This window comes from Bactrocera tryoni, chromosome 5, assembly GCF_016617805.1.
Source record: "Bactrocera tryoni isolate S06 chromosome 5, CSIRO_BtryS06_freeze2, whole genome shotgun sequence".
NCBI classification, from domain to species: Eukaryota; Metazoa; Arthropoda; class Insecta; order Diptera; family Tephritidae; genus Bactrocera; species Bactrocera tryoni.
Window position 1 is genome coordinate 7,837,725 of NC_052503.1, and position 18,101 is coordinate 7,855,825.

Below are 18,101 nucleotides of genomic sequence, written 5' to 3' on the forward strand. Positions count from 1 at the left end.
TAAAAAAATAATGCCAATGAACCTCGAAATGGATCACTCTTTATTATATTTATGTAAATGTCATAATCTTCATGTAGGTGGTTATATGCTGACGGAACTGAACTAAATCACTTGGGAACATTTGAAGACGGGTTTATTTCATTTTTCCTTTAATAAAATGCAAGTTAAAGTTCCTATGTCTACATAGAAACGTAAGACGCAAGCACTGTTTGCAATCAATTATTATATTTTTTGCAAAAAAGGTCACTCAACTTTTCAAAATGGTAAACTGTTGCACGAGCTCGACCTTGACACGAATTGTAATCGCCACTTTTTTGAAAGAAGGCAACTGCCCGCGAATATCTGAAAAAAAACATTTTTTTTTTAAGCAAAGCAGTCACCAAGTGGCACCCACCTTCAAAAATAGTCAACAATAAACGTCGACCAAAGAAATGTTGAACGAACAGTGGGTTGAAGAGAACCCAGTGTTTGTGTACGTGCCCCGACTACATAACTACGCTATTGGACACTGTCTCTTAGCCGGTAGCGGAATATAGTGGAATTTAATGCAAATATGTTTTTATGGCAAATACCATTTAGTTTGAAATAATACAAGGCGAGAGCTGATTTTTAGGAGTTATTGCTACGGGAACTGTGGGTCAACTCCTTTAACAGAGATTCTTCTTCTTCAAATGGATGTTTTTTGGCTACAGTGAGGGTGCTTAGTCTAGAACCGGAAGTCGTGAGCTGCTTGAGCCATATGTAAAAGAATCGTTTCTGGCCACTTCCAAGTTAATGGCGATCAGAGAACTTTCATCACTTGCGAGAACTTTTACCCATGACTCCATCCTCAAGCTGACATTACGATAATACAAAACAAAAGAAGTTGCTAAGATTGTTTCAATTCGATTTCTTTATTCCATGGTCATCGTTTGATCTTTTCATTTCTCTAAGCAATCCTTTATTTACCAAAGGAGGGAAGAGGCAAGTGGAGCTGCGGCATAATGAGACGCAACCAAAGGAGCGGCAGCTGCATAACGAGCAACAACTGGAGCGGCGGCAACAACCGGAGCAGCGGCGATTCCATTGTAGTTGCGAGCGATCACCTGGCTGCTGGTGGCGGTGACGACTGGAGCTGGAGCGGCAACAACGGGAGCTGGAGCGGCTACAACAGGGGCGGCTACTGGAGCTGCGGCATAGCGAGCAACAACAGGAGCGGCTACGGGTGCGGCAGCAACAACCGGAGCAGCGGCGATTCCATTGTAGTTACGAGCGATCACCTGGCTGCTGGTGGCAGTCACCACTGGAGCTGGGGCAGCAACCACAGCGGCGGGAGCGGCGTAGGCCAAAGGAGCGGCAGCAAGCAGACCGGGCTTGGCGGCGGCGCAGGCGATGAGGGCGAAGACAACAACAGCCTAGAAATATATGGAAGGTATTTCGGTTAAAGTTGTTGAACAAAATTTTCTTGGTTTAGTCCAGCAAGTGGAGAACTTACGTATTTGAACATTTTGGGTTTGTTTTGTTATTTATGACTCTCGTTTTACAAAAGCTAGAGTTTTAGTGATATCAAATACCAAAATTGGTGGCATATTTATACTGATTGTCGAGGATCGACCTCAAATAAATTTTGAATTTTTTACAGTTAATTGTATAATAAAACAAATGTGCATTGCATATTATTTTCAAATCGATATTTTAGGCTTTGATCAGTCCGTGATGTTTTTGGTAATTTCCGATATCTCCACGTTAGACATGCAAAAATATATACAAATTTACGCATTATCACCTTCATGAGTGTTTGCAAAGTGCTCGCTTTAGCATTATAAACAGCTAGCATTGGTACCCAGTAGTACCGTTCGACTTTCCGCATAACAACTGTACATAATACAATTAAAGTCGGCAAATCGTAAAATGCTCTGAATTATAATGAGATGGAAGTAAACATTTAAATGCACATTGAAGTAAATAAATTAATGAACCGGCTTAAAATACCTTCATTGAGGTACTATAAAAAGCCTGCGACACTACAAGAGGTTATCAAACACTTACCACCAATTACCCAAAAACCACCCGAACAAAAACTAATCAAAAATGTTCAAATACGTGAGTCCTTTATCTTCTATAATATAATTACTCGTTAATCTTCAATACTTGATTCTTATAGGCCGCTGTTCTCTTCGCTCTGATCGCCTGCGCCGCCGCCAAGCCCGGTCTCCTTGCTGCCGCTCCATTGGCTTACGCTGCACCCGCTGCTGTTGTTGCCGCCCCTGCTCCAGTGGTGACCGCCACCAGTAGCCAAGTGATCGCCCGCAACTACAATGGCATCGCCGCTGCCCCCGTCGTTGCTGCCGCACCAGTAGCCGCCCCCGTTGTTGCTCGTTATGCCGCCGCTCCAGTAGCCGCCCCTGTTGTTGCCGCTCCAGCTCCAGTAGTGACTGCAACCAGCAGCCAAGTGATCGCTCGCAATTACAATGGTATCGCCGCTGCACCAGTTGTTGCCGCAGCCCCCGTGGTAGCTCGTTATGCCGCCGCTGCTCCTTTGGTCGCAGCTCATTATGCTGCCGCTCCTCTGGCTACAGCTCTGTGGTAAATGTTGCTGAAAAATTGAAATAAACGAAACTCCATACAGAAAAATTTGAAATGTGTCATGATCTATCTTAGACATTCTATACTACAGAGGTAGAAGTCATGTCATTTACCTTATTTGCCTAACTTTTCAAGATATAGGGGATAAATGGAGTTGTTTCCTCTGCACCAAATAACACTATTGACTGTTTGACGGATTGAACGTCTCGTACAATTTGATTCGTCGTACTTTGTTCCATGTGGGGACTCACCAGCTGTTCTCTAGATTCCATAAGTATGACCACTCTGGCATCGTTTCGCTTCATATGTTACAATTCTTAATGAATCTCGAATGAAACCAATGTGAAGGATATTAAAAACCAGTGCTGTCGGCCATCGATTTGTGGACCGTTTCCAAGTATAACCATCAACCATCTAATCCTTGGCGTCCACTCCGTATTATTCTTATTATAATTCTATATTCAAATAGACTGTTCCTTTTTCTCCTTTGAGACGTTTGATCATAATGTGACATTATTGTTTTAAATCCTTATGACCTAAAATCGATTATTGTCGATTCGCTACTCTTCCACTATTTTTGTTGTCGTAACTGAATAAGTACTCTCCTTCGGAATGTTATTTGCGTACTTGGAACATAAGCCCCAGTGTGCTGGTCATGAGCGTGTGCCATATGGTGTCAAAGCAAGTAGAAGTAGTCACCGCTTACGCGGTTACAGTCGAGTTAACAACAGCACGGCCGTCGTTCTTGCGTTGTTTGGCACCAATTAGAGATTCCAAGCGTAGCCAGGTCCTTCTCCATGGTCTTTCCAACGGAGTAGAAGTTTTCCTCCTCCTCTGCTTCACCCGGCGGTTACTTCGACTGGAGTGTTTTCATCTATTCAGACGACAGGGCATATCCATCGTAGCCGCTGTCTCTTAATTCGCTGAACTATGTCAATACGTAAATCATCGTTGCCAATACGTAAAGGACCATAGACTTTTCTCTCGAAAACTCGTAATGTCGACTCATCAGATGTTGGGATCGTCCATGCCTCTGCACCATATAGCAGTACGGGGATGATGAGTGACTTATAAAGTTTGGTCATTGTTTGTCGAGAGAGTACTTCACTTCTCAATTGTCTACTCAGTCCGAGGTAGCATCTGTTGGCAAAAGTTATTCTGAGTTGGATTTCGAGGCTGACAGTGCTAATGCTGGTTCCAAAATAGACGAAATTATCTACGACTTCGAAGTTAGGACTGTAAACAGTGACGTGGGAGCCAAGTCTCGAGTTCAACGACTGTTTGTTTGATGACAGGAGATATTTCGTCTTAGAGGATGTAGCCATGCGAGGAAATTCCTCTGAGTGCTATCCACTTGGGAGTGACCAGAAACGATTCTTTTACATATGACTCAAGTTGCTCACGACTGCCGGTCTTAAATCAAATATCCAATGGGTAGCAAAAACATTCGTTTGAAGGCGAGCTAAAGTGACAATGCGAAACATCTCCACTCCAGGGTTGTGCGCTGGGTTTGGACCCCGCCACTTAAAACACACTCCCAATGAAAATAATAGCAAAGAATTTCCCATTTTTATAAGGCCCACAACTCCGAAATAGTCTTACAGTTTTACCGGAATATGTCGGTATGTCTGCTTCTAATTTCAGATGTCATTCACCTCCGCGGTGTCTGCTTATACTCATAATCTAAATCCATTCGATAGTCACTATTGTAGGGAGTACTTTCATCGGGCTGTTCAACTTCTCCGACTATTCACAATGTTAATTATCCCCTGAACACATATCTTCACGAAATTTGGCACAGATTGTTGTCAAGGCAAAGCTATAATATTCGATAAATTACACAGATGGGACCACTGTAGCACATAGTGGCTATACAAACTGATCGATCAAAATCAAGATAAGGTTCTCAGAAAGTTTATTTTTCCTTATTATGTAATTTAATTAAATCAGGCGTTTTAAACATATCACATTTTTTTTAAGTTATACTTTATATACAAAATATCTTAACAACTTTCACAGCTATAGTGTCCGTCTCTTGAAATTAAACTAGAAGCTATTTCCATAAGGAATTATTTCGAATTTTTATTTCGTTTACCACAAGAGTGGAGCAGCGGCATAGTGGGCAGCTAGAGGAGCGGCGAGAGGAGCAGCAGCCGCGTAACGGGCTACAACTGGGGCAGCAGCATAACGCGCAACCAGAGGGGCGGCCACGGGAGCGGCGGCGACAATTGGAGCAGCGGAGATGCCATTGTAGTTGCGAGCGATCACCTGGCTGCTGGTGGCAGTCACCACTGGGGCTGGAGCAGCAACGACGGCGGCGGGAGCAGCATAGGTCAATGGAGCGGCAGCAAGCAGACCGGGCTTGGCGGCGGCGCAAGCGATCAGAGCGAAGAGAACGACGGCCTGTAAATAATTATATTATAGAAAAGTATTAATCAGGTTGCTATTTCTAAAAAAGGAATAAATAAATGTTGAATAAATACTTACGTATTTGAACATGTTGGTGTTGTTTGAACTCGGGGTTTAGCTGTGGCTTGAATGAAGTCAGAGTGTGTTTGTTGAACTAAACCAACACGCTTAAATATTTATAGCTCAAGTCGATAATGAAATTCGGTACAATATTTGGTGTGACTCAGGTGTCGGATTTCTTTCACCGTGTTTTACATTTTTAATTTACCAAAGTACTGAAATCAATTTTCAATTATTGACACGGCGTCCTTCCTTCGGTATTTTTGTTGCATTTGGAAAACCTTCAAAGAAGAAAGCACATCATTGTATTTATTTAGGTCTTATTATTATTCCTCGCACAGATACATTTTTGGTCATTAGTTGTGGTCCTCTATTTTGCATAAAGGACAGGCGGATAGAGGCAAAAAAGTCGTGAACTAAAATAAAGCATAATAATAGTGCCTTTGATTTCGCCATCTATTATGGGAATTGTTGTTAAGTAGAGATTTTGATTAAATTTTTTATAATTTTTGCTATGAGTTCTTTTCCTGTTAACTCAATGGTCGCTTTATTTTATTTTCAAATTATATTGATATTAGTGAAGTTATCTTAGGAATCTCACAAGCTATGGAGCGGTTTCCAATTTTTTCTCATTTCACTGCATTTCTTTAAACTTTTTAGTTCACAATTATCTGATAAACTTTTATTGAAATTGGTCAATATACATATACTCAAGTCAAAAAAAAAGATCATACATTGGTTCAACCTGTTTCATGTTCGTGTGAAATTTTATCTACAGATAGTACGAGTACTTGTGCTGTCGACAGCCTAACTCCACGGTGCTTTCTATTGCTAGAAGCACGTACTTATGGGGTCAGCAGGGTAATCTGGGCTGTTGTTTTGACATTTTTTTTCATAGAAATTTTTATTCTACTATAGAACTGAACTGTGAAAACACAAATCATGAGGTATATCGCGGAGTGTATAAAAAAGAGATCTGTAACGAGTATGATAAAATCAGAACAAATACTCGTGCCGAAACACAATCAAATCATTTCAGTTCAGCTTAGGCAACATTGTTGATCAATTCGAGTATCCGCCAGCGTCTATTGATCTGATGCAACACGAACAATCTGTTTTTCGGCAATCAGGATCGAGTAAACGGTATGGCTGGCTTCGGTTCCAATCGCATCATGTCAATTCATAGCGTTGCGACGATTGTTTGAATCGATGTGAAACTTCGGGTAAACTATAAGTAAATCTACAAGTAAAACTACGAGTAAATCTATGAGTACAGCAAACAACAACAATTTTCTGCAGGACTGATTTGAATCATGTGTGGCAAAAAATGTATCAGCTTTGAAAATATGCCCATGCTACAAATTTTCGATGCGTAAACAATAGAAATACCATGGAGTACGTACATACATATATACATACATTTGTTGTATGTATGTACTCGATAGAATTTCCATTATACATATAACATAAGTATATACAAACATATGTAATTGAAATAGAACGGAAGTGCACGAGTAAATCAGTATTTAGGGGATGATATACTATACAAACCGAACGCTGGCGATCACTTCAATTATTGAAGCATGAGTCATCACTATAAGCTGATCGCTAGTGATTCAAAGTTGCTCTCTATTGCTGATTCGAAGACAAACGGTTCGCTTCGTGTACATGAACCGAACTAACAGAATCAGACAGAGTAACGGATAAGTACTTAAATATCAACAAAAAATTTATTACTCGTTGCAGTTCTCTGTTATAAACAAATTATTTTGGAATTTTTTGATGACATCTGTCGGAGAATTGGCTGGTTAGATCATCTGGAAAACAAAAACCCAATTTATTCTTAAAAAGTACGTGAATGGTTATCGTCCCTGTTAGAATCATGAAAAAATGTTGATAAATGAAAAAGTAATTAACGTTTTTTTTTAATTTTTCCCCATGTTTTTTTTTAAATAAATTTTGTCATAACATTTTCAATAAATTGTAAAAAATATTGGGACGACAGCTAGGCTTGTGAACATTAAAAAAAAACTAAGCAAATCGGTTGAGTAGTTCGACCGGAATTATGTCCGCCAGTTTAAAAAAGTGTGTTTTAAGAAAAACGCGTTTAAAGTTTGAGGTGTGCACTCCGAGCGCTGCGAACGTCGAGCGGTATTAATATTTTTGTGCCTTTTTCGAAACCTTCCAATGGTAAAGTGGGTTTCTACATTAATTCTAAGGGTATAAGGGAACAAAAAATGCAAAAAGAAAAAACAAATTTTTGAAAAAAGATGACCCTATTGACCTCTTATGTCAAGTAGTGTATGCTTGGTATCTATTTTCTCCAAGAGAATCGCGCCCGCGAAATGGTTGAAAATATTTCAGAACTACATACTTTGGGGAGTCTACTTTATCTCTTATTTAAGTGGCACAACGTAGTCAGTTAAGGCTGTGAAGTCATCGAAACCTTGCTTCATTTCCGCTATTAATGACGATAACCTCGAAAACAGTAGAGGAACATCGCTTGAAAATCGACGTGCTAGCATCAGACAGATAGCAGAGGATCTCAACATCTCTTATGGTTCGATGCAAGAAATGCTTGGCAACATAACTGAGGACCCTACATTCCACAAACGCATCATTACTGATGACGAGATATGGGTTTATGAATATCGCCTCAAAATTGCGAAAAACGAAAATTCCATCCCTGCCGAAGATTATAACAAGTGTATGGAAGTTTAGATTATGCGTTGACATGCTTGTATTGACTTAAAACGAGCCTGTTTTAAAAATGAAAATAACGATTTGAATTTGTATTGTAAATAAATATAATTTATGCTTTGTACGGACTAACAATTGTCCTATTACATTGTATGTCTTAAAATGATCAGAGTGATAAGACAAAGCAATTAGTCACACCTAGTACTGTTCACTTTTCCATCCCATGGAAACAAAGCTGGCATGACGGGTCTATATATGAAGCAGTAGAAACTATAGAATTAGTCCTTGCGTGTCGACTTTTTGATGAAAATTTATTATGTTAATCAAACTCCGACCAAATAATTCGAACTCAAACTTTTGTTCTTTATTTTGGACGAGGAGAAAGTACATGTTTTTAAAGAACTAGCTAAATATCTTGTATTTCCGCATTTTCTGAGAAAATTGGTAAAAATGAAATATCCTGAGATGAAATTTATACTAATGGAACCCAAACAAGTAATGAGATTGTAAAGGCATGAAGGTAAATAGAACCTAGTGTTCCACCTAAGCCAAATGTCATTATTGTGATTAGAGCTTTATAATTTCAAAAGAATTGTTGATTCTTGAGAACACACAAGTAAATTTGTACCTCTTTTCTTAAACTAAACTCTTAAAACGACTGACGCTTTCTGATTAGGAGTTATAGTATAATATACCACTACACATGAGTCACACGCTCCTCAAACATGAAAGCTACCAAATCAAATAAAATAACTACAATTAAATATTTATACTAAGTTTATTGATTCGTTTGGCAAGATTCAATTCGAGACACTTTTCACCACAGAAGTTGGGGTGCAGCATAATGGGCAGCCAAAGGAGCAGCGGCGTAGTGTGCACCAACCAATGGAGCGGCAAGAGGGGCAGCAGCGGCATAGCGGGCAACCACAGGGGCGGCTACGGGAGCGGCGGCAACAATTGGAGCAGCAGCGATGCCATTGTAGTTGCGAGCGATCACTTGGCTGCTGGTGGCAGTCACCACTGGGGCTGGAGCAGCAACGACGGCGGCGGGAGCAGCGTAAGCCAATGGAGCGGCAGCAAGGAGACCGGGTTTAGCGGCGGCGCAGGCAATGAGAGCGAAGAGAACAACGGCCTGTGAGAATATGAAAGAATTTTAGAAACAGTTTTTTTACAAAAATGTTTTTTTCTTATGTATGTACATATATGTGTCTTATCTTTGTGTAGAACTTACGTATTTGAACATATTGAAGTGTTTGGATTTGCTTGTCTGCGACTGTTGCTTGAACAAAGGCTTAAGATTGATTGATACCTAAGACCAAAGTCGGCTAGGTATTTATAGTCAACTGCTGGAAATATAAAACCTTCTTAATACTTTAATGAATAGCGATTGAAGAATGCAAAGTGCATCATTTTGGTGAATTACAATAAAACTCAAGTTTAGCATTGGTTGAGGGTCTCTTTTGCGCTTTCGGTACAACTTCAATTCCCACAGCTAAAAATTCCTACCACGGACTTATAGATTCAAAGCATGTAAGCCGAGCGACATACAGACACACGTGCTTAGGTATTTGTGGTCGTTACAGTAGCCCCGACAAAGAGTTGACCACAAGCTACGCGAAATGCACTGAATTGTAATGAGGGGAAGTGGCAGTTTGCATACTCTTTTGCTACTGTTATTTACGGTTTTTTTATTTGGTTTTGCATATTTAAAATTTGGATAAAACGGTTAAAGCGGTTGAGTTCACTATATAAACCCAACTTTATCAAGCAGTTGTCATCAATTACTTGCCAACGTTCATTCAAGAAGCAACCAACCAATCAAAAGCTTATCAAAAATGTTCAAATACGTAAGTTTTTGATATAAATGTATTCAGAACTACCGTTATTAATTACTTGCATTCTTATTTCATATCAAACAGGCCGCTGTTCTCTTCGCCCTCATCGCCTGCGTCGCCGCCAAGCCCGGTCTCCTTGCTGCCGCTCCTTTGGCTTATGCTGCTCCCGCCGCCGTCGTTGCTGCTCCAGCCCCAGTGGTGACCGCCACCAGCAGCCAAGTGATCGCTCGCAACTACAATGGCATCGCCGCTGCTCCAATTGTTGCCGCCGCTCCCGTGGCCGCCCCTGTGGTTGCCCGCTATGCCGCTGCTGCCCCTCTGGCCGCTCCATTGGTTGCTGCACACTATGCCGCCGCTCCTTTGGCTGCTCCCGTTGTTTCCCATTACGCTGCTGCGCCGTTGGCTGCCCGTTATGCTGCTCCCCAACTTTTGTGGTGAAAAACATACTGAAACTTGGATTACTTAAAAAAAATAAATATTTATTACTAATTCGAAAATACATCAATCTTTTTTACCTTAGCTCGGTTTTTGTCATGGAGAAAAATATGAAAATATTTAGGTATTACAGCACTGCTATCCTCCATCCAACTTATTGTTTCAGAAATTTTCTTCCTTTCCTATCGATTATATTATTTATAAAAGTGGAAATTTTCAGAATTGATGTCTCAAATATAGACTAGTGTAGAAGCCTCTAAAAATATAAAAAGGAAAGAAGTTCATACTAGGTTGAATTCCATCGGGAACGAAAGAAAAAATGACAAACGTTAAAGAAAATTCGAATCACACTTGTATTATATGGTTAACGATTATTCTTAATACGCAAGATCATAAGAAATGATCTATAAGAGGGACTAAGGGTTTTGGGTACGTGGCAAGCACACAGTGGGTGAGGGTTAGATGCTGAGGTCTGAAAAACTTTCTAATAGCGAGCAACCCTTTGAGTGTATTCGGCTTGACCGATAGATAAATATTTATTCAACCATTGAATAAAAAATGAAAAGTTTGCAATTTGAGTCATTATGAAACGTTTTATTAAGAGAAATTTCCGGAAATTCGGCATCGCAGTTCATGGGTTATATTAGGTTAGGTAAATAAGCTCGTTACTCGTGAGGCCACGAATAATCCCACTTGGAACGTTCGTTCTGTGTGATGCGCAACAACTCCTAGCTATGTATCAAAAACACGACAAAATGCGTAGAGTCTGCCACAAATTTATTAAGGCAGCTAATATTTATACCAGCCAATTTGGCGAGTTCGTAAAAAATATGCCAACCGCGCATTTTCACCTTTGTCTCTCGAAGACTGAAAAGTGCTGGGAAAAGTGCGACTTCGACAAACACCGACAATGTGACTCCACCATGAATCTGTTTCTCCTGGACAAACCGTCAATGCCAAGTTTTACGTGGGAGTCCTCAAGAGACTCAAACGAAGGGTCAACGGGGTCCGACAGAACATTGCAGCCGTTTGGAAGATACACTACCTAGCCGAGGCCGGCATTCAAACGCTTCTGCAGCAGCCCTACAGCACCGCTGTGACCTCCCGGACTTTTTTGTTTCCTTGCCTGAAAGGCAATCATTTTGAGACGACAGAGGCGATCCAGGCTATTCTTGAGAATGCCTTCCGTGACGCCTTCAATGCTTGAAAATCGCGCTGGCAGCGCTACATCGACGCAGAAGGAGCCTATTTGGATAGTTTTAAAGAATTGTATTGGTTTAATAAATATTTTTAAATCAATTCAGTCTTATTACTTTCCGGACAAACCTTGTAAGCATACACTGATAAATGAGCCGATAAAAATTTTTGTCTGAACATTCACAACAATCTTTGGATTCTATTATATGTTAACAGATATGCTACATACTACTAAATCTTTGACTTTGTCCTCGGTCAAGTTCATTTTGAAATGTTTCGTTAAATTCTGTGTTTATTGTCGCACTGAATTATTTCAACCCTCGCGAAGGATATAAAAATAATTAAATTTTTATTTTTGAGGGAGGAAATTGGCCAGCTTCAAACCAGTTTTTAGCTGCTTTCCGTAGATTTTACTGTAATGAACAGTATTTAATGAACTTAGTCGAATATTTTCCGAATATCAAAAGAGAACACATAAAATAATAGAGTTTCAAATCAAATGCGTTTATTACGAATCCAGGCCGAGAGCAGAACAGCCTCGTCAAATTAATACCTATGCCATAAGTATTTGTAATTCTACAACAGGACTGGAGCGGCAGCGGTGTATTTCAAAGGCGCTACAGGAGCAACTGGCGCAACTGCGGCGGAGTACACGGCAGGCACTACAGCGGCGCCGTAGTTCTGTCTCACATCGATCGAGCTGCTGGCGTAGGCCGCATCTAAGTGCGCGTTGGCGTAGGCGATGGGAGCCGCTGCGTAAGCGGCTGGCACTGCGGCAACGACAGGTGCGGCGGCCAACGGCGCGGCGACTGGAGCGAGTAGCTGTGGCTTGGCGGCGGCGCAGGCGATGAAGGCGCACAGAACAATGATCTACAAGGAATCAAATTAAACCTCGATTAAACTGTTTCCTGGCAGGAAATATTTTCTACTTACGAATTTGGCCATTTTGAGCGTTTTGAGGATACTGCAAATTGAGATTGTGTTACCCCCGTTGCGTGGAAGCGCTTTTATACCCAGCCAAATTCGGCGGGAGTTGCATAATTCAGTTCCGTACTTTGCCATTGGAACGTGCGTTGAATTCCATTCCGAATGAAGTTTCGTATTTAGGTGTAAGTATATGTGTTCGTATACTTGAATATGGGGCACTGAGGAGAATGCAAGAGAATATAAAAATGTAAATATTTGGTCAAAAAGACTAAAACAAAACAAAAAACATATACAATAATTTGCTTAGAGTTGCTTTGCATAGTTTTTGATAGTTTCTGCTATGACTGCTTTACAAAAGTACAAGTTGCACCATACGAGGGCGGGCGGTTAGAAAAATTTATTGAAGTTGTTAAATGTTTTTTGTTGTGGTTGAGATGAGTATTTGTATAGCCGTTGTTGTTTCAACAAAAAACTCGAGGATGTGATACAATAGGATCTTTTTTTTCCAAAAATTCACACAAATTACACAACATTTCTCAATACTTAAGAGTCTTCTGTATTCTGCATTCCTTTAACATCTGAAAGAGAAATTTTTGTGTCAAAATGGGGGCCATTTTGTAATGAAGAATGCATACTGTGGTGTGGATTGCTTTAGGAGTTTACGCTTTCATTCTTCGTCTACAGGATTGTTGATCTTCTTATTAAATATCCACACCTCGTATTAATACGACATGCAAAACCAACAAATCCGACGAAACAACTACCAGAAGAACCCAAGCGTTTTTACGAGCTATTTATGTAAATACTTTGAAATTCATTTGCTCAGTGGAATTCAAAGGATTTTGCACAATTTCATTGTTTTTAAAATAATAATAAAACAAATCACACAAAGTGCTATAGTTTTTTTTTTTTTAAACAACTATTTGCATTTCGAAACATAAGAATACATACAACTTACCATCTGATCAAATTTAATCCGGACTGCAAAACATCGGCAGGACAAAAATTTTTTCAAGTTTTTAATACAAATAGTCTTCAAAATAGACTCCTGAGTTAAAATAAGCATTCCAATATTTTACCCAATTATTCCTACATTTATTATACCATAATCCACTGTTGGGATGACCTTTATGGCTTTCAGGGAATTTTTTTTGGTTTCAGCTTATTTTTGGAGCGCCATTCAATAGATTGTTGAAGAGTTTCAACGTTATTGTCAGAAATCAATGTACCGTCTCCAGTAATGATGCGTTTTTTGAATGTAGCATCCTCAACTACATTGTCAAGCATCCCTTTGCGACCTCGACTCGTCGTCGTTCTTGCAATAGTTTCAGGTATTTTGGCCCGAGTTTTGACACTCTTCCTAAAATAACGAACATTGACACTCTTCTTCAAATATCTTTCTGACATCAACACGACGATTTTCAAGTACTACTGTGATCAAATTGGAAGGTGAATTTAGCATAGATGTCACTAACAGTACTACCAAAATTTCACGTCAAAATATTCATTAGTATTTGAGATGCGCGTCATTTTGTGAGGCTCTAAAAGTGAATTCTTCGATTACTATGTCTGAATTTATTCAACTAAGAAGTAAGATAATGCACCATCTCATACTGCAATGGTTGTTGGTGATCATTTCGCCACATTTTCAACCAATATCGTGCCGCAATCACCGCATTCGCCTGATTTACCTTCGTGTAGCTTCTGGCTAGACAGCAAACTCACATGACCACTCCGAGGACAACGTTTTGACTTAATTGAGAATATAAAAGTTAAATCGAAGAAGGCCATTACGACGGAGGATTACTCCAAGTGCTATGATCACTGGAAAATTCGTAGGCATAAGTATATTGCAGCGGGAGGAGCTTGCTTTGAATGAAATGAAATGGATAAAATTCACTGTCCCTGTTTTCAAGGTTATCATCATAAACAGAGGTAGGTGATGTTCGATGACTTCACGACTTCCACCGAATGGTTTGCGCTACTCAAATACTTGTGTTCGTAATCAACTAGATTCCGCAAGTTCTGCGACATGTTCAATGATTCCGTAGCCATAATTCCCTTGGAACACTCATTTTCAAGTAAACTTGTTGTTAACTTTTTCTTCATTGATAAAAAGTGTCCACCAAACATTCACTAATTGACAATGGAGAAAATTACATGAATATAGAAAAGGTTGCACCAATCTAAGAAAAAATTTGTTATCCATCCACTCTGGACCAATTTTGATCGGATTGTTCAGAGCAGAAGTAAAGTATGCGTGATGTTTTGCTCCAAGGCTTGAATCGAAGCGAGGTTTTCCCCATAGACTTTACACTTCAAATATCCCAACAGGAAAGGGTCTAACGGTGCGATATCCCATGATCTTGATGGCTATTCGACCGGCCCAAAACGAGAAATTATCTGCTCACCAGACCGTTGTTTTTCTGGATAAAATGGCAGCTCTTGAAACTCTTCAGGTTGTTCTTTGTCCCAAATGCGCAAATTTTGCTTATTAACATACCCATTGAACCAGAAATAGGGGTCATTACTGAACAAAATCTTGCTCGAGAACTTCGGATCTCTTTGGAACTTTTCAAGAGCCCATGAGTGAAGCGATGTCGCTTGGCAAGAATGGCAATGAGGCTTCAGTTCTTTTACAAGCTGTATTTTGTACGCTTTCAATTTAAGATCTCAACGAAAAATGCGCCAAGTCGTTCCATACGTCAGTCCGAGTTGCTGCAAATAGCGCCGAATTGACTCTTCACGGTCTTCGTGTACACTCTCAGCTTCGGCTGCTATATTTGCTGGACGTGGTCTATTCGGTTGAATATTATTCAATAATAAATACTGGGTTTAAAAATAGATTGTGGTGGTTGCGAATAGTACGCTCAGTAGGCCGAGGCCTCAGAGGCTGGCAATAAGTTGAGGGAAGTGCGCGAAATATATGCTAACAGAACCTGAATTTTCGCAATAAAGTCGAACGATTTGTAAACGTTGTTCTGATGTAAGTCTTTCCATGATGAAATGCCAACCAACATTGAACAAAATTTACTTGACAGCTTGACACGACTTTCGCGTTATCTGCCAATAAAAGGCTATTGAAAAATGCACCTCTACTTGGATCAGCCGTTAAAAAGTCTCTGGTCTTTGTTAAAACCTTGCAACGAACTAAAAGTCTAAAGTTTTCTTCCAGACGTTAAAGATTTAAGTCATTTCATCGGTATCAAAAATTAGCAACCCTTTTTAGTTTTTACAAGGGGAAAAGTGTATTTGAGTTTTGATAAAACATTTCTTCGGTAAGGAAAAATACAAGTTTGTTTTGATAAGTAGTATGACTTCTGTCTTAACATATTCTACGACCAAATACTGTTAATTGATTGGATACAACCTGGCACTAATGATGGAAGTCCGTTCTGGTAGGCCAGTGGTAACATCGAATACCTCGCCAATTTGCGAAATTTTGTTGAGTGGTCGTAAATTCATGTGGAGTAAGTTAGTCAAAATCAATGACATCTCAAAGGAGTAGGTCTTATCATACACGAATTTTTACAAAAGGCAAAACTTTGCGCATTCTGAGCATAGACCAACTATTCAAATGTATTTGATTTTATAGAGATAATATGGCATAGCTCAAAAGCAGCGTATGACTTTCCGAAAGCGCCCTGGACTACAAAAGCCGGATGGTTGAATTTTAGGGATTTTCATGGAATTATTTGTTTTCGTCGTCTACAACGAACATGGTGAAACAAGGAATAAATAATATTACCAAGTGCTATCCCACCGTTCGGTTATCGAGATCAAAGTTAGGCCAAAACATTTCAGTCCATGTAGATACGGCAAATGATTGTTAATGACAGGACATGCTTTTTGTGAGTAATAATACGCACAGTACTACTCCATTGCAAAATGTTTAAGGAGCTTTTAGCGCTGCATTATTGTCAGTCGCATGTGCTTGCACTTCAAGAAAATTTCATCTGCAGCAGCGAAGCATAAACTTTTTGTTATGCAAAATTCATTGATACATAAACAAAAACGAAGGCTGACGGTAATGTGTAGCGAAAAGTAATGCAATGAGTCTGCGAAACTCACACACGTACAGTACGTGCCATATGTGTGTGTGCGCGTGTGTGTGTGTGTGTGGGAAAAGCATAAGACATTACAAACAATAAGAGAACAGCTCGACATCGATTATGTTGTTAGAACAGATGACAAAAGTTGCGCATTTCTCGGTAGCGCGGGCCCCACACCACACCACACATACACACTAACTCACTCACATTTACACACACACCCCTTCAAGCACACTGCTGTTTTTGTAGCCAGTGCAGGAGAAGCAACTTTTGCAGTTTCTTTATTTTTGTTGACTTGTGCTCACACACACACAACACACTGAAATAACGGTTATAATGCGCGCACACACCCACAACACGGCAACCAAGTGCGACTCTACGTGCGTTTGTGTGAATGTGGGTGCCGGAATCAAGGCGAAAAGTAGGTGAAGAACAGCACTAAAGTTGCAACACAGCTGCTACTAATACTTACTGTGGGAAAATATTGAAAATGACGATGATGATGAAGAGAACAATTGAGAGAGTGCCATATAGACTGGACTGGACCGAATCGAGAGCGCGGGCTGGCGGCGGAAAACAATGATGAAAACTTTTTATATTAATATCAGAAGAATTTACTCCGTAAAATAGATGTTGTCGTGGTTGTGATTGTTGTTGCTGTTGCTATTGCTACTGTTGTTGCTTATGCCACCAGCTGTTTTATGCTCTGCACAATTTCAAGTTGCAAATGTAATTACGCTAAGTGCAGGACTTCATATCTCACGCTGCCGACAACACGCCTCATTTGAGTTTCGAATGAGATTTCGCAATTACTCACATACACACACACATACATACATACGTACAAGAAAAAGAAAAGGCGCAATCAGCGGACCTGTGGCGTTCCAAAAGCGATCGGAAAAAAGTTTTTGTTGGCAACTTAGTTTCTCTCCTTTCATTGAGTTAAAAGTATTAGTATTAAGAGCAGTGATAACAATATTGTCTGACAGTTGTTATGATCTGTGCGACAAGTTTTCTGTTTAAATTAAGTTCGCCGGCGTTAAATTATTCTAATGAAGTGCGCGTTTTTTTTTAATGAAATTCACTTTAACTTTTGTTGTGTGTTTGGGGGGGTTTCAGAGCAAATTAATTGAGAAATACATTATGATTTAGTTTCCAAATCAATTCAAGGCTTTCAACACAAAAATAGGTTATGCACTATATGTAGACCTTTGTGAGGCTATAGAAAACAAGAACTCCTGTGCTCGAACTTTTAAATGAGCAAAACGCTTAGTAGCCAAAACAAATTTGCACAGGCATTTAATTTTCATTCCGCCAGTTCGGGGAGATGTCTGAACGTGTATGCTCCCAAGTGTTTAAGTCTTGACCTCGCAAACGCGGGACAGTCAAGAAGGAAGTGTTGAGTTGTTTCGACCTCATCTGCTTCCATATAACTTCTGCAGATGGCGTCTGGTAGAATTCCCAGCCTTACTACGTGAACGCCAATAGGGCAAAATCCCGTAAGAAGCTTCAAAACAGGAAGAGGCTAGTCTTACTGAGGGCAAAGATATCACAAAATCTCTTATGATCGATCTTGGGCCAAAAAGGCTTTTGCTGCGACAGTGCATGTACCGATGGGGACCCAGCGCTGACCACGCCCCCGCGAAGCTCAGCATCAGCCTTGAAGACACTGCAATAGTTAGGACGTCTGAAACTGGATAGAGAGCACCTGACAGTAGACCACTCCACCAATATTTCCCGCCAAGCTTTGACCCATCCGTAAAGAAGCTTATTTTCCCTATACTCCAAAGGCTTCTTCCCACCCACAACTCCCTCGCCGGTATATGGGTAGAGAAGGAGCGGCCAAAGTTCGGTTTGGCGACTGCATAATCTAAGTGCTTTGGTATGATGTCAAAGTGTGTGAGAATATCCGAGTGTTCAA

General features: G+C 40.2%; 4 protein-coding genes across 4 annotated transcripts; 2 read left to right on the plus strand and 2 right to left on the minus strand.

Moving 5' to 3' along the window:
- Positions 1-944: 944 nt before the first annotated feature.
- Positions 945-5,064, minus strand: LOC120776933 (cuticle protein 16.5-like). The gene is made up of 4 exons (XM_040108006.1): positions 5,053-5,064; positions 4,661-4,968; positions 1,475-1,496; positions 945-1,394 (listed from the first exon to the last, which is right to left on the minus strand). The coding sequence occupies exons 1-4, from the start codon at positions 5,062-5,064 to the stop codon at positions 945-947; spliced, it is 792 nt and encodes a 263-aa protein (XP_039963940.1).
- LOC120777925 (cuticle protein 63-like) lies at positions 2,071-2,569 on the plus strand. The gene is made up of 2 exons (XM_040109508.1): positions 2,071-2,082; positions 2,144-2,569. The coding sequence occupies exons 1-2, from the start codon at positions 2,071-2,073 to the stop codon at positions 2,567-2,569; spliced, it is 438 nt and encodes a 145-aa protein (XP_039965442.1).
- A 3,487-nt stretch (positions 5,065-8,551) lies between the features above and the next one.
- LOC120776936 (cuticle protein 38-like) lies at positions 8,552-12,193 on the minus strand. The gene is made up of 4 exons (XM_040108013.1): positions 12,135-12,193; positions 11,823-12,071; positions 8,966-9,013; positions 8,552-8,866 (listed from the first exon to the last, which is right to left on the minus strand). Exons 1-4 carry the CDS (start codon positions 12,144-12,146, stop codon positions 8,552-8,554), a joined length of 624 nt encoding a protein of 207 aa, XP_039963947.1. The 5' UTR covers positions 12,147-12,193.
- On the plus strand, positions 9,570-10,007 carry LOC120777926 (cuticle protein 16.5-like). The gene is made up of 2 exons (XM_040109509.1): positions 9,570-9,581; positions 9,654-10,007. The coding sequence occupies exons 1-2, from the start codon at positions 9,570-9,572 to the stop codon at positions 10,005-10,007; spliced, it is 366 nt and encodes a 121-aa protein (XP_039965443.1).
- Positions 12,194-18,101: the final 5,908 nt, after the last annotated feature.